This window comes from Oryctolagus cuniculus, chromosome 17 (assembly GCF_051225735.1).
Source record: "Oryctolagus cuniculus isolate XC-2025 breed Fujian yellow rabbit chromosome 17, ASM5122573v1, whole genome shotgun sequence".
Classification (NCBI taxonomy): Eukaryota; Metazoa; Chordata; class Mammalia; order Lagomorpha; family Leporidae; genus Oryctolagus; species Oryctolagus cuniculus.
Window position 1 is genome coordinate 54,571,420 of NC_142883.1, and position 15,683 is coordinate 54,587,102.

General features: G+C 40.6%; 1 protein-coding gene and 1 long non-coding RNA gene across 3 annotated transcripts in view; one reads left to right on the forward strand and one right to left on the reverse strand.

The window, feature by feature from the left end:
• Positions 1 to 15,683, forward strand: part of LOC149121243 (uncharacterized) — a 39,116-nt gene that overhangs the window by 12,250 nt on the left and 11,183 nt on the right. Inside the window, exon 2 of the long non-coding RNA XR_016224297.1 lies at positions 8,041 to 8,133. This is a non-coding gene — a long non-coding RNA (uncharacterized LOC149121243). The remainder of the gene's footprint in view (positions 1 to 8,040; positions 8,134 to 15,683) is intronic.
• LOC100303760 (myosin-8) overlaps positions 1 to 15,683 on the reverse strand; it is a 29,962-nt gene that overhangs the window by 5,930 nt on the left and 8,349 nt on the right. For both annotated transcript variants that reach the window (XM_089318383.1, XM_002718960.5), the window contains exons 9-29: positions 15,555 to 15,653; positions 15,361 to 15,464; positions 15,064 to 15,202; positions 13,409 to 13,527; positions 13,178 to 13,327; positions 11,861 to 12,031; positions 10,690 to 10,999; positions 10,515 to 10,582; positions 8,825 to 8,912; positions 8,625 to 8,742; positions 8,170 to 8,293; positions 7,934 to 8,070; positions 5,500 to 5,755; positions 3,944 to 4,186; positions 3,657 to 3,833; positions 3,434 to 3,579; positions 3,262 to 3,352; positions 2,746 to 3,135; positions 2,191 to 2,317; positions 1,698 to 1,816; positions 1,375 to 1,571 (exon numbers count right to left, since the gene is read on the reverse strand). In XM_089318383.1, coding sequence (XP_089174509.1) covers positions 1,375 to 1,571; positions 1,698 to 1,816; positions 2,191 to 2,317; positions 2,746 to 3,135; positions 3,262 to 3,352; positions 3,434 to 3,579; positions 3,657 to 3,833; positions 3,944 to 4,186; positions 5,500 to 5,755; positions 7,934 to 8,070; positions 8,170 to 8,293; positions 8,625 to 8,742; positions 8,825 to 8,912; positions 10,515 to 10,582; positions 10,690 to 10,999; positions 11,861 to 12,031; positions 13,178 to 13,327; positions 13,409 to 13,527; positions 15,064 to 15,202; positions 15,361 to 15,464; positions 15,555 to 15,653 — 3,373 coding nt within the window. The remainder of the gene's footprint in view (positions 1 to 1,374; positions 1,572 to 1,697; positions 1,817 to 2,190; positions 2,318 to 2,745; positions 3,136 to 3,261; positions 3,353 to 3,433; positions 3,580 to 3,656; positions 3,834 to 3,943; positions 4,187 to 5,499; positions 5,756 to 7,933; positions 8,071 to 8,169; positions 8,294 to 8,624; positions 8,743 to 8,824; positions 8,913 to 10,514; positions 10,583 to 10,689; positions 11,000 to 11,860; positions 12,032 to 13,177; positions 13,328 to 13,408; positions 13,528 to 15,063; positions 15,203 to 15,360; positions 15,465 to 15,554; positions 15,654 to 15,683) is intronic.

Below are 15,683 nucleotides of genomic sequence, written 5' to 3' on the forward strand. Positions count from 1 at the left end.
TCTTTCTTTCTTTAAAGATTTATTTTATTTATTTGAAAGTCAGAGTTACACAGAGAGTGGGACAGAGAGAGAATCTTCCATTTACTGATTCACTCTGCAAATGGCTGAAATGGCCACTGTAGGGCCAGGCTGAAGCCAGGAGCTTCGTTAGGTCTCCTGCATGGGTAGCAGGGCTCCAAACATTTGGGCCATCTCCACTGCTTTTCCCAGGCCATTAGCAGGGAGCTGGATTGGAAGTGGAGCAGCCGGGTCACAAACTGGTGCCCATAGGATGCTGGCATTGCAGATGGCAGCTTTATCTACTATGCCATAATGCCAGTCCCTCTCAGTCCTATTTTTATATGGGCCAAAAACACAGCTTTCAAAACTGTGGCAGCTGGAACTGCTTCCTGGATTGACAGATTATGTGAAGAGGTCCAAAGTGGTGAACAATTGGACTTAAGTCCTTGGTATGTTACTGAATTCTTAGAGGCCACTGTTGGTGCTTCCATGGTATATGCCTTACTGTGTAAGTGCTTCAGGACTTTTAGGACATCTGATTGAGTATGGTTGTAGAAAATGATTAGCCAGGACAAATTTATTGACTGGTTAATATATCCTTTCTTGTTCCAGAAAAGATTTGAGGCTAAATAGCTATTTTATTGAGCAAAAATATTCTGAGCGCATTCATTTTTCTCAAACTTTCCATTTCATTTTATGTACTTTTCCCCTGTAGAATAACCCATTTCTTCTAATCATATAGTTGGACAACCAACTCAGAGAAATAAACTGATGGATAAATCAGGATAATTCATGCAGTTTAAGCAGAGACTTTTTTTCATCTTTTGATTTTTCTATATTCTTGCTTCATTCCCAATTGTGTGTCATGTACATATTCTGAGGTACAGCAAAGCCTTTATCCCTGATAACCAAGAAGGTCAACCTGAGGGTCTCCTTTGGTCTCTACACAAACTAAGGCTTTATTTAGACCAACTGTTCTATGTAATTGTTTTATTTATTTTAGACCAACTATTTATTTAAACCAAAATTGTTTGGTTTTAAGAGGCATGTCTGCCTATTAGTGCACAAGAAGGTGGGCCCTGGAATAAGGGTGTCCGTTTCCAATCCCAGCTGTACTATTTATTAAACATATGATAATTGGTTAATATCTCACATCCTCAATTTCCTCACCTGTGAAATGATACCAGCCTAATATTGCCATGAAAACCAAGTAGGCTGATGTACATACAGTAGTTGACACATCGTATGCACTCAGTGGATGCTAGCTTTTGCTCTTGTTATAGTAGCAGCAGCAGCATCACAGCTGCTTCTGGGAGTTGCTGGGTTAGGCAGCTAAGAGACTGTTTTGACTCCTCCAAAGTTCACAACACATACTTGGCTTCCTCCAGCTCCTCCGTGCGCTGGATGGCGTCCGTCTCGTATTTGGTCCTCCACTGGGCAACCTCACCGTTGGCCTTGGACAGCGCCCTCTGCAGTTCAGCCTTGGCTTCCTGCTCCTCCTCGTACTGCTCCCGCAGCAGGTCACAGTCATGGCGGGAGGACTGCAGGGCGTGGGCCAGTGCGTTCTTGGCCTGTGGAAGTAGCAATTCAGTGACTTAAATTCATGTAGACAGTGATACTTAATTTATATACCCCAAGCAGAAGCTAACTGGGCATGTTTAGATTTGATTATCAAAAAGATCTTTGATAAAGCTTACTTTAGTTTCTTCCTCCAGTTGACGTTTCAGCTCCTCAATCTGTTGAGTAGATGCTTGCTTGCTCCTTGAAAGCTGAGAGACTAAAGCATCTTTCTCATCTAATTGTCGGGAATATTCACCTATGGATATTAGAAGTAAAGGCATTTTTGATGGCATAAAAATAATCCTAAAACTGATTTTATGTATATACATATGTATCTATGTGTATGTATTTATATATATATATATATTTATATACACTCATGTTATCTGCTTCTAAATGTTATTGTAAAATGCATGAGAAGTAGTTTAGAAAGCAGTCTTGTCATAGGAGTGTAACAAATGAGTTGGTCTGCTCATTCTGGCTCATCACTCACCCCCTTGCTTTTGACCTACTCAACACATGGTGATAGTTTATTTATGTTCCTCTAAAATTAGATCATTGTCGTTTATTCAGAACCGCTGCAATCACTTTTATCCTGTCCATGATTTCAGGATGTAGAAGGGTCTGTACCTGCTTCCGTCTGCAGGCGCGCTCTCTGTGCGCTGAGGTCATTGATCAGCCGCTGCTGCTCCTCCTCCTTGGCCTTCAGCTCACTCACTTGATCCTCCAGAGTGCGGCACATCTTTTCAAGGTTTCCCTATGGAACAGGTGGTGGTGAAAGATGAGATACTGAATGCAGTAAAAAAAAAAAAAAGTTAAACTTGGGTTCTTAAAATATTTTTATAGTGCATAAATTTATATCAAGTGAGTGTAAGTAGAAAGTTATGAAGTTAACTCTCTAGAACATGCTAGAATTCAAGCATGGTGAGTACATAATGTCCCTAAACTGGTCATTGTTGGAGATCATTCATTTCTTCCAATGGTATTGTCATTTGCTAACAGCAACTTTTGAATCATCTTAATGGACCACAGCCAATATTAAAAAAAAAAAAAAACAGAATGAAATACACTAGGAAGGAAAATATTTGAGTGGTGCTATAAAATGCCTGCACATGCTGTTTAATGATAAAGGGCAGTGAGTATTCTTACAGCTTATTACCCTTGTTTAGAGACAGTGCTGGGTACCTTGGCTTTGGAAATGGCCTCTGCGTTACTACTAAGATCATCGATCTCCATCTTCAGCTCGCTCTTCTCCTTCTCCAGCTTCTGCTTGACCCGCTGCAGGTTGTCAATCTGCTCCCCGAGCTCGGCCACGCTGTCTGCGTGCTTCTTCCGCAGCGTGGCCGCTGTGGCTTCGTGCTGCAGGGTGGCCTCCTCCAGGTCCCTGCGCAGTTTCTGGAACTCAGCCTCGCGCTTCTTGTTCAACTCCACCTGAGCAGACGTGGCCCCACCAGCTTCTTCCAGCCGCTCGCTGATCTCCTCCAGTTCCCGGGAGAGGTCGGAGCGCTGCTTCTCTGCTTTGGCCCTGGAGGCCCGCTCTGCCTCGATTTCCTCCTCCAGCTCCTCAATGCGGGCCTGGCAGTGGAACAAACACTGTGACATATATCCATCTTAACTGCAGGATTTTTTTGTTTGGGTTATTGTGTGTGTGTGTTTTTTTTTTTTTTAAATATGCGGAGAACCGGAGGTGAGATGACTCACCTGCAACTCTTTTATCTTCTTCTGTAGCTGAATTTCTAGTGCTTGCTCATCTTCAATTTTGCTTATTAAGTTGCTGATTTCAAATTCTTTCCTTAGGACAGAAGAGCAGAATACATTAATACACATGTAAATGGAAAGGTTGCATCACACAGAATATTCCTGGAGCTCCTACTTTTTAAGCTTTTCATCAAGTTGCTGTTTGTCGTTTTCTATATCCATTGTGGATTCTTGGGCCAATTTTAGGTCTCCCTCCAGTTTCCTCTTGGCTCTTTCTAGGTCCATGCGAAGTTTCTTTTCTTGTTCCAGAGAACCTTCAAGCTAACGATCAAGAAAATATGTAAAAATTGAAAGTTTTTTTTTAAATTTCATCAGCTTGTTAAAAAAAATGTGCTTACGTCATCCACTTGCTGCTCTAGCTTGGTTTTAGCCTTGGTTAGGGTGTTGACTTTGTCCTCCTCTGCCTGCAGGTCGTCCAGGGTCTGCTGGTGGGCCTCTTGGAGTGCCTTCTTCTCCTTGGTCAGCTTGGCGATGGTTTCATCCAGGCCTGCCATCTCTTCTGTGAGGTTTTTCACCTTAGGAAGTAAACATGTTTTGGATTAAATGTTACATTATGGTGGATTCAGTTCTGTGTTTTGTTTCAGAATAAAAATGCCCACAAACTTCCTACATATGTGTTTTATACCTTGTTCTCTGTGGCATGCTTCTCCTTCTCAACCTTGGCCAGGGTCAGCTCAAGGTCATCGATGTCTTTCTTCAGCTCTGAACACTCATCCTCCAGTTTCCTCTTCTTGGCCGTCAGCTCCGCATTGATCTCTTCCTCGTCCTCCGCTCTCTCCGTCACCTCCTTGATCTTGGCCTCCAGCTGGATTTTGTTTTTAATCAGTTGCTCACACCTCTCCTCTGCATCAGCCAAGCTGTCTGCTTCCTACGGTGAGATTTATTAAGATGTTTAGAGAGTTAACTTATTTTAGAATTTGTTCTTTTCACAGAATATTAATGTTTTATCAAATTATGTGAATTTTTCAGTATGAACATAAAACTTAATTGTACATTATTGTATGGCCTCAAGAAATGTAGCTAATTAGAAGTGGGACTACAACTTTAGAAGCAAGCTAATCAGCAAAAATGAAGGATTAGTGGAGCCACTGAAAAATTAAGAAGTAGTGTGTAAAAGAGTGGAAAGACTTCTAGACAGGGCAGAAGAAAGCCTGGATTCTTTTCCTAATAATGCCTCCATTTGTATGATTTGGGGCAAATTGCCTTATTCTGCTTATTCTCAATTTTTAATGTGTAAATAAGGGAATTGAAGTAGATAATTGCTTAGAGTTTTTCTGCTGTAATATTAAAAGATTATGGTTTAGTGAAATTGGTTAGTTTTGGTTTTATCATTCTTTCTCCTCCTCAAATAACTAGTAGCTGGATTTAATTTAAAAAAGAAAATAAGAAAATTAACTTAAGTACATTTCCAGGCAGTATTTTTAATAAACTGAACCTTTCCTGATACAACATAACAATGATGTAATGGTCTAAGATTTGCATTTCCATTTAAGGATTTTCTTATTAGTCTCAAAATGAATTATAGAATATATAAGACCATATCATTCTGAGAAACCATATAGCCCAATAAAGTTTTTTATAAGTGACTAATTAAAGGACTCCAATAATAATCAGGTCAGTCACTAACTTATTAGATTACTCTGGCCTGGAAAATTTCTTTAATATCCCAGTGTTTCTTTTGTTTGGATATTAACTTTTTGGTTTTAAAAAGTGTTTACTTATTTATTTGAAAGACAGAGCAACAGTAAGAGAGAGAGGGATAGAGAGAGGGAAAAAACGAGACTATCTTCTGTTAGTTCACTCTCCAAATGTCTGCAACAGCTGGGGCTGTGCTAGGCTGAAGCTCGGAACCTAGAACTCCAGCTGAGTCTCCTACACGGATGGCAAGGACTGAGCACTTGAGCTATCATCTCCTGCCTCCCAGGTGCATTACAGGAAGTTGCACTGGGGGCAGAGGCAGAAGCAGAGGGATCAAGTCTAGTGATATTACTGCATAAATTCTTCCTTTTTTCCCTTTCTAAGTTGGAAGTAGTTGTGTATTTCAAAAGATAAGGAAAATACTTGAAAAAACCGAACCAACCAGATTTTCTTTAAAGGAAAAGGCCATTCATAAATCCTAAGGATGTGTGGAGCTTGTGAATGCTTCAGTAACATGGTACATGCAGACTGTGGAGTACTCACAGCTTGGACCTGGAGTTGCAGGTCATTTTTCTCTTTCAAGAGCGTGACCATTTTTTCCTCCAGTTCCTTCCGTTTGGCCTCTGACTTGGCGAGCTCATCTTTGGTTTTCTGGAACTCCTCCTTCATGGTGGCCATCTCCTTCTCCGTCTCCGCGCTCTTGAGCAGGGGCTTGATCTTGAAGAACAGTTTCATCCAGGGCCAGTGCTTGACGTTCATGAAGGCGCGGACGTTATACTGGATGCAGAAAAGGGCTTCTCTGAAATGTTATAAAAATATCACTGTGGATTGATCCACTAAAGACAATGTTATTTATTACACGCAAACTTCCCTTTTAATGAATACCCCCACATGTAAGTCATATGTCAGATTCTGAATATGCAGGCTTTACACACACACACACACACACACACACAGATGTATAAGCTTTCACACTCAGACTCATAGTTCTCAGTATAACCCATGTGAGCACTTATTTGAGTACTGTGCATATGGAGCAATTCTGTGTTTTCAGTTCCCATCAAACTAGCAAAGAGAGCTGGCGCCGCGGCTCACTAGGCTAATCCTCTGCCTGCGGCGCCAGCACACCGGGTTCTAGTCCTGGTCGGGGCGCCGGATTCTGTCCCGGTTGCCCCTCTTGCAGGCCAGCTCTCTGCTGTGGCCAGGGAGTGCAGTGGAGGATGGTCCAAGTGCTTGGGCCCTGCACCCCATGGGAGACCAGGAGAAGCACCTGGCTCCTGCCATCAGATCAGCGCAGTGTGCCGGCTGCAGTGCGCCAGCCATGGCGGCCATTGGAGGGTGAACCAATGGCAAAGAAGGCCTTTCTCTCTGTCTCTCTCTCTCACTGTCCACTCTGCCTGTCAAAAAAAAAAAAAAAAACAAAAAAAACAAAAAACAAAAAACAACCTAGCAAAGAAGCTGACTTTAGAGAGCATGTACTTTGAATGTATGAGCAACACATACCATTTTAAGATCATTTGGCACAATATTATGATGTGGGTGAGGGTTTGGTGATTGTACGTTGACTGTGCTGCTTGGCTGTTTGCATATTTGTGGACCATGAAATGGCACAGGTTGCTCTGAATTGCCCCACCTAAATTGAGCTTATTATTATTATTTTTTTTTTGACAGGCAGAGTTAGACAGAGAGAGAGAGACAGAGAGAAAGGTCTTCCTTCTGTTAGTTCACTCCCCAAATGGCCGCCACGGCCGGCGCTGTGCCGATCTGAAGCAAGGAGCTGGGTGCTTCCTTTGGTCTCCCATGTGGGTGCAGGCACCCAAGCACTTGGGCCATCCTTCACTGCCTTCCTGGGCAACAGCAGAGAGCTGGACTGGAAGAGAAGTAACTGGGACAGAATCCGGCACCCCAACTGGGACTAGAACCCAGGGTGCCGGCGCTGCAGGCGGAGGATTAGCCTAGTGAGCTGTGGCCCCGGCCTGAGCTTATTATTTGTCATGTCTTCCTTGAAATATCTTCTTCATTTGATAATCACTTAATTATCCATGCTGCAGACTTTTGTTAGCTTCGTCACATAATATGTTGACTTTTCTCAAATTCTTCAAGGGCTTTAGTCTCACCTACTCAATTAGATTGTAACATTTGCAGGGTTTATAGCATAGATGGAGCTCCAAAATCTGATTTATTTAAATAAAAATTAAAAATAACAATAGAAGGTACCCCTTTTCCAAACTCTAGCAACTGACTGCCAAAGTTTGAATAAGTTGTAACTCTGTGTGTATCTCTTCAAGCTTGTTAAAATGGAAATCAGAACTCTGTAGCTCCAGTTTTTAAGACCTGTAACTCTGAGAAGGCAGATACCATGACACAAACCAAAATGTAGAGACATGTGAAAAAGACTTTGGAACACTTAAAATACTGGCCTAAATATGAAGAAAATGAATGCAAAATGTGTGCGTAAGAAGAGGACATGCACTAGTGCTGGGTAGATAAGCTGGGTGATGTTAATTACAGAAAGAGAACATGGAAGTTTTGAATTGGTAAATAGGATGAGGAGGGAGGGCTTGTGCAGATATGAGAACAGGAGATAAGCAAATTGTTTTTGCCTGACTGGAAAAGGCTGTGTGGTTGGAAATGATAGATGAGGTGGGGAATAGAGAGGCCCTTGACAGCCAAACAAGGCAACTTGGATTTGACGTGGGATACCACGGGGAGCCACAAACTGAGATATGGCATGATGAGCATAGTGCTTACTGCAAACCATTCCTGCAGCTCTATGTGAGGAAGATGGAGAAGGAGACATTGGAGGCAGGAGGGATCCAAGCGTGAGGGCTGAAATGAAGACTGATGGGTTATAGGAGTGAGCTCTGAACTGGGTGAGAAGTACATATTAGCCACCAAATAGCAGAAGTGATGAACAAGGAAGGCTCATTTTTAGTCCCTGAGACAACTTGTACTCCGGATACTCAGTGGCTGTTACCTCCTCTGCAACATCTTCTGATGTTCTACCCTCATTAGGAATCCCCTACAGACGGCTTGTGTTCTTGTGATAATCTGGGCCAACTTCTCATCTCTCATTTCTTCCAGAAGACCCAGAAGGCCAGCTTTGAAGAAAACCTGGAGCAAGGGAGAAGCATGAATCATGCCAGTTTCCTGCAGGAGGCTCAGAGATGGCAGAAGGTACTTGGATCAGTTGTAAATAAATAGCAGCTCTACCTTGGTATGTCCAAATTTATACTGGGTGTGGTCAATATCAATGGAGGCAAGGAGCTTCTCAGAAGCCTTCTTGCTGTCAATGAACTGTCCCTCTGGAATAGCACTTGCATTCAGCACCTTGTATCTGTTCAGTTAAAGAAATACTGGTTAGGAAGTGTGACCACATAGGCAGACCGAATGACCCCAAAAAGAAATATTAGTTAAAAATCTGAGAGCAAAAGTAGGAGTAGAAAAATCCAGCTGCCCTTTAAACAGTAAACAATATGGTTTTCTGTTGCATGTTCCTTCCTATTACTCTTCTAACCTATTACTGTAACCTACTATCACAAGACTCTATTATTCAGTGTCCTCATTTTATAAGCTGAGCAGGATACATGAAATACAGGGAACAGAGACAACACTTGAGGTGATAAAATATCCACATCATTCAGGGAAATGCAACAATGAGAACTGACCTTTGTTTAAAATCACCATACAGGATTCTGCTTGGGAAGCCCTTCCTACAGATGCGGATGCCCTCCAGCACCCCGTTGCACCGCAGCTGGTGCAGGACCAGTTCATGCTCCATGGCACCTGAAGATATAGAGTGTACTTACTACTGGGCACTGCATTTTCTAACTTGTGCCTTTTGATTATTTAATGCAATGTGTCATACCTGGAGTTTTGGTTTCATTGGGAATGATACACCGTACAAAATGAGGGTGTGTGCTTCTGAGGTTGGTCATCAGCTTGTTTAAATTTTCCTAGAAAACCAGATAGAAGAGACTAGTGGAAACGTTCTGTTTCATTTTTTTTTTCTTTTTATAATTATGTGGAATGTACCTAGGCAGCTTCTTAACTACTAGGCAGAAGGCTGTGGAGGCTTCAATTAACTGCATTTTGAAGGTCTCTAACCTGCCTAATAAACAGAGGGCCAGAATGCTTGGGAGAAATGCAGATCTCCAAGGTATTCATTTCTGACACCTAGGATCTGTCTTAGAAACAAACAGCATGTTTAATGGCCTTGATACAAAGGAAGTATTCTCATCTGGGAATCAGAAGGCAAAAGACTATGGCCTTGTTTTGCCACTAATGAGCTTCCTGACTCTACAAAATCTCTCTTGTCTCACTGGGTCTCATCTAAAAGTAGTTGAGATTACTTGTAAGGTCCCTTTCTGTCTCTCAGGGCTAATAATTTTCACAACAGCACTTTACAGAGGTAACCTAGGTTACCTATCTTCTGCTATTTCTTTCTTGAATTTATTATTCCCTGGGACCTTTACCCCTTGGTTTGTTTTGTTTTTTTTTGAAGAGTCTAATATTGTGAGATATGTAATCTTGTGTGGGTGGATTTTATGTGCCTGAGACTATCTGGAATCTGAAACATATGGCGAGGGGAGTAATGGATCATGACAGAAAATCATGGTTTACTCAAGTATAGAAAACTCACATGTAAATATTTCTCAGTTTTTAGGTATACTCTTTAAGAAGGTATATTTTGTTTCACATTTTAGTTATCCATTAGAAAAAATGTTTTGAAATAGAATAGATTAGAAAATGGTTACCTACAAAGTAATCTGTTTCTAACCTTGAAAGCATATACAAGGACAAGTTGATGAAACAAGAGTCTTTTTGGTGAGAATGCAAATTGGTAATGAGAAAGAAGAAGGGCAAGAACAATTTTTCTGTTTCTATGTCACATGTGCATTTTGATTTTTAAAAAGAATGAGATCTAGCCACATAAATTCTGATTCAGTAGCCATTAGTTCAGACATTTGGCACATTCCCTCTTGAAAGAGCTGATTTTTAAACTCTATAAGACAATCACATCCTTTTGTAGTAAAATTATTATTATTGTTTGTTAAATTTCAAGAGATGTTTTCTGGCTTAATCATCCACTTACAACATCATGCTTGGCTTTAGGTGATTTTGAGCTACTATAAAAAATTAAGTCCACCTCATAATCTAAGATGTGTTTTGGTTGGGAGGAGGTTCTAAAGAGTGTATCTCAGGCTTATTCTCAAGGAGAACTTGGGAATGTTCTCCAAGGACAGCATTAGTACGTTAAGAATGCTACCTTCACAGCTTTGAAGTTCTGCTATACTACTTTGAAATCAGCCTTGCTATACCATAAAGCTTTTAAGGGTGCTTTAGCATTCCTGAATACATTCAATAAGCATAAGGAATAGTGCATAAAGCACCTATCTCTACAGGAGTAGTATTGCTTTGGCTGTTCCCTGATGAGAATGAATGTTCAAAGTGACTCCTATTAACATTCCAGTTCTTCCTAATTTATTCTAAACCCTGTAATTATGATAATTCATAGAGGCTGGATAGATTTTTCTCAAATTCAATTTGTACTTTACCCTGAAAAGTGCTGACACGGTCTGGAAAGATGAACCCTTCTTCTTGGCACCTTTCTTGGCACCGCCATCTGAGGTATAAAGAAAACCCATCAGTTAGGGTTAAACTCCTAAGGCTGGCATGTCATATGGTCAGTCTGTGGAGGAGGTGTACTTAGACTAAGAGCACGGAAAGTACCTGCTTCAGCACTAGCATATGTGGAAAAGAGACTGGCCAGGGTCTTCATTGCAGACTTCTGGTAGAGCCCAACCACAGTGTCGTTCAGGGGGTCCTTGTTCTTGTCCAGCCAGCCAGCAATATTGTAGTCCACGGTGCCCGCATAGTGGATCAGGGAGAAGTGGGCCTCAGCCTTGCCTTTGACCACTTTGGGCTTCTGGAAGTTGGCAGACTTGCCCAGGTGCTGGTCATACAGCTTGTTCTTGAAGGAGGTGTCTGTGGCCTTGGGGAACATGCACTCCTCTTCCAGGATGGAGAAGATGCCCAGTGGCTAAATTGAGCAGAGTAGACATTGGTCAATTAATTTCTCTCAAAAGATCGAGGCATGATGTCTGTCATTTGATTGAATTATAGGCATCTCTGATTAAATATATGTTACAAAGTAAACCAGGGTCACAGCTCAAAGAATTTCCATTGTTACCACTAGAATGATGTTTCTGCCATTCCTTCTCACGTTCAATCAGTAGCATTATTTTCAATTCAAAGAATGGCTGGGCATAAACACCAAATAGCACAGTACAGGGGATGGCTGAGTTACTAAGTGTTTTGTCTTTATCTCACTTTTTTCCTAGTAAATCAATAAGTCTTTCGTAAAAGTTTCAATTTGTTATAAGAAGGACTTCCTGACTTAGAATATGCAGTAAACAGTATAAATAGCCCAAACCTTATTTAAGATATTCTGTGTATTTAATTTCCTTAAAAATAGATTATGAAGTAGCATGAGCAATTGACTTCTTGACTTTGAACAAATTAGCTTTCATAAAAACATTAGCTGTATTATCTGTGCATTTGTGTTTACGTAGAAAAATATTCACTTGTATTGCTGACATCTTGTATCATAATGGAGCTGGATTAGAACCAATATGGGTGGTTCTAGTGAAGTAGATCATCTCCAGTAGAATTTTCAGTGCTGCTTTATAATGATTTGAACCAGCATTAGAATAAAGATGGTTAGAACAAAACAAAGCTAAACATCCTCAGATCTTTCTTATGTAAAGGTTGAAAAGAAGTCATTTCTAAACAATTTTCCATTTTGTTGAGATCTGAAACTGTGTAATACTTCCTAGAATTTCTTAGGACATCTGGGAAAGTCATCCATACAGCCTGACCTTTCTTTGGAAGTTAAACAGACCTTCTCGATGAGCTCGATGCAGGCAGCCAGGTCCATCCCAAAATCAATGAACGTCCACTCGATGCCTTCCTTCTTGTACTCCTCCTGCTCCAGCACGAACATGTGGTGGTTGAAAAACTGTTGCAGTTTCTCGTTGGTGAAGTTGATGCACAGCTGCTCCAGGCTGTTGAACTACACAAAATAGTGGTGATTTCCAACATTAAATGGCTTTTTATGGTAGTAAAATTCATTACTGAAAAATTTATTTTATTGAAAAAACTGTGGAATATGGAGATGACATATGGGTTAAACTAATTATTCCTTCAAAATTCCAAGGAGAAAAATGATCATTATTGACACAAGCACTTCTGATGAATTCTGGGCATTATTTGGGGTTCAAAACAAGAATTCTGGTGGAATCCACCTCCTTTCACCTCTAAGAGTACATGGATGAGAATATACATTAAAAGTACAGGATTAGTCTTATATGTTATGATTCAGATTTAAGGGTGAAAGGGCAAGTGATTTACTGGAAAGCCCCACTTCATTCACCATTCTCATTCTCCACGTCAAGGTAGAGTTCACATTTTCACTTTCGATTGTCACATTTTTTGAGCAAAACTTATCTTAAGACCTTTAGTTGATGTTTAAAATGAAATGAATATGCTAATTTCTCCTTCTACTCATAACAAATATTTGGCAGATCCCTCCTGTCAGGACTGTGAAATTAGGAATCTCGTGTAGTATAGCAATTGAAGATCTAAGAGTATTTGTAATAATTCACTCCCTCATATTATAGATGATTAAGATGATGCCCTTGAAGGGGAATAGATTCTGTAGGACAAAATTCGAAGAGGACAGACTATCATTTGTTGGTAGGCTTCTACTTTTAGGCCTTTTCTCTTTCATGGAAGATGCCATGTGGATGGACCAAGTGCCACAAACCTAGCTGCCTTCCCAGTTCTCTCTTACATGGAATACTCAGCTGTGGTTTGTGTACCCATTCATCTGAGTTTCTCCATATGTAGCTTGGGTAATATTAATTGCTCCTTCATGATGAGTTGTTTTGGAAATTAAATGAGGTACTATTTTTAAAGTTGTTAATATAGCATCATAAATACTCTGACCACTCAATAAGTGTTAGCTATTTTTATTGCATTCTGTTACCTCCTAGATATTTAGAAGATAATTCTTGTTCTAGATATTTAGAATATAATTCTTGCGGCAATGTTAGAGCAGTGTGAATACTATAAATTTGAAAGAATAATGATAATACATAGTTTATCAAAACCTATATGTGCCTCTTTCTCATTTGCTATTAACATGACGATAACTTACATCAAAGATCTCAAAGCCTGCAATGTCCAAGACCCCGATGAAGTACTGCCTGGGCTGCTTAGTGTCCAGCTGCTGGTTGATGCGGGTGACCATCCACAGGAACATCTTCTCGTAGACGGCTTTGGCCAGAGCGCCCACTGCATTGTACACCTTCACGGAGACAGTAATATGTGTTGGCATTGTTAAAGACAAGCCATAAAGGCCCTCAACTGATTGAGGTCATGTGCTTACCTGCTGCACAGTCTGGCCTTTGGTGACATACTCATTGCCGACCTTGACCCTGGGGTAGCAGAGGGCTTTGAGCAGGTCAGCAGAGTTCAGACTCTGCAGATAGGCTGCCTTGTCAGCAACTGTAGAGGGACAATTCAGATAGTCTTGCTGGATATCCTCTTTAATTACCCCATTTCCCTGCACTCTGATTTTTAAGTTATTTAGATAAAAAGCTTTAAATAATTCTATAAAGGTCAGATGAGGTTCTCTGTGTTACATTAGAACATGTACTTGCCACTAAATGGTCCACAACTTATACTGGCCTTTAGTTACTCATTGCAGGTAGCCTTTGAGAAATTTTTCATCAATAGTAAACATTTACTGCAATATTTTATGGTTGGCAAAAGCCATAGTCTCTGTTTTTAAGATACATTAAATATACTTGGAAGAATATGATAAATATACCTTACTGTTCACTATAAGGGAGGTATAAAGACCAGAATATTTGGATTGTTATCTTAGTTTTGCTCCTTCAAATTTAACCTTAAGGGATTAATTTTTTTTGTGTGTGTGTGTCTTATTTATTTATTTGAGAGGCCAAGAGACAGAAAAAGTGAGAGAGATCCCATCATTGGCTCACCATCCAAATGCCTGCAGTGGATAGTTCTAGGTTGGAGCTGAAGCCTGAGCTGAGTGCAATTTGGGCTTGCCACGTTGGTGGTAGGAACTTAAGTACTTGTGCCAGCATTGCTGCCTCCCAGGGTTTACATTAGCAAGAAGCTGGAGTTTGGAGTGGAGCTGGGAATCAAACTCTGGTACCCTGATGCGGAAATCAGGCTTCTTAATTATTGTTGTAACTACTATGTTCAATATCTGTCCCAGGGTTAATTGCTTTACCTGAAAATGTAGGGGTTAAATGTCACTGGGTGAACCCTACAGAGTCCTTTTTCTTCCAAGATCAGATGAGACTGAGCGTGTTCATGGTGGTATGGCTGTGGACTACAGAGTCCTTTTCTAAATTTCTAGTAATGATCCTAGTGTAAATGCTGCTTGTTGGGTGTGAAAATGTAATTGCTAAAACGTTTGGAGGGAGAAAGAATTAAAGGTAGGAGATTAGGAAAGGCTTTAAGGAGCAGATAGCCAACTTTTCCTAGTAGGTTCTATAAACCATATATTCTTTCCATGGGTATAGCCTGTGATTTTTTTTCTCAATTCCTTTTTTTGTCTTACTTGCTGTCTAGATTGGTGGCAGGTTTATATATAGACAATACACACATGCACACAGATATCACTTGGAGCATCCTTCACCTCTAGCCCTGTGTTTGGGAAACTCCTCCATTGCCAGCTACCAGATCTTTCTAGCTCATGTTAAAGACCAGAATGCAGAGTTATCTTATGTGCTTGCTCTCCATTGCCAAGGCAGAGCAGGAGCACTAATCCATCTCATTCCATCTCCAATTATCTGCCTCTAGGTTGTGCTTATAAGTGGCTACTGGGATTCATTGTAACTTATTTTGGCTGCATAGAAATGATGGAGATGTGAGGGAGTCATAGGGTTAGGAAACCTGCAGTGTGTGTGACTGTGTGTATGCCCTTCAAAAGTCTGGCTACAAGGGAGATCTGAGTGTAGAATGGGATTTTTAAAAACCATTGATTGATTGATTGCTCTAGGGTACCTTCAGTGCCATCTGGCTCAGCTTGCTCCTCCCGCTGCTTTTGTTTGAATTTCATGTTCCCATAATGCATCACAGCCCCTGTGAGCTTATAGATGGAGACTTTCTCTTCAGGAGTGAAGCCCAGGATGTCAATGGCACTCTGCCAGCAGAAATAATAGGACTCAAGGTTAGGGCAGAAGAGACTAACTTATTTAGGAGAATTTATACTATATCCTCAGACAGCTACACCTATTGTAAGTTACTATTGCCATTCCCATACAGAATAGGTTTTTTTAAAAGTGTATTTGTGTGACTTACATCTGTGGCCATCAACTCTTCTTGGTCATCAATGCTGGGGACTGTGATCTCCCCTTGACTGACAAAGGCATAGTCGTATGGATTGGTGGTGATCAGAAGCATTTCTGGGTACACAGAATTCAGGGTATACATTTTACATCAGAAATTGTTTTAAAATCATTAAGTTCCATCTATGAATTTAAGTTCTCCCTTACCAATTAGATCTGGCTTCTTATTAGAAGTGATCTGATAAAAAATATGATAACTTCTTTCCGCCTTTAGCTGAAAAGTAACTCTAGACTTTTCTAGAAGATCTGGGAAGAGAGGGAAATAGATATTGACTT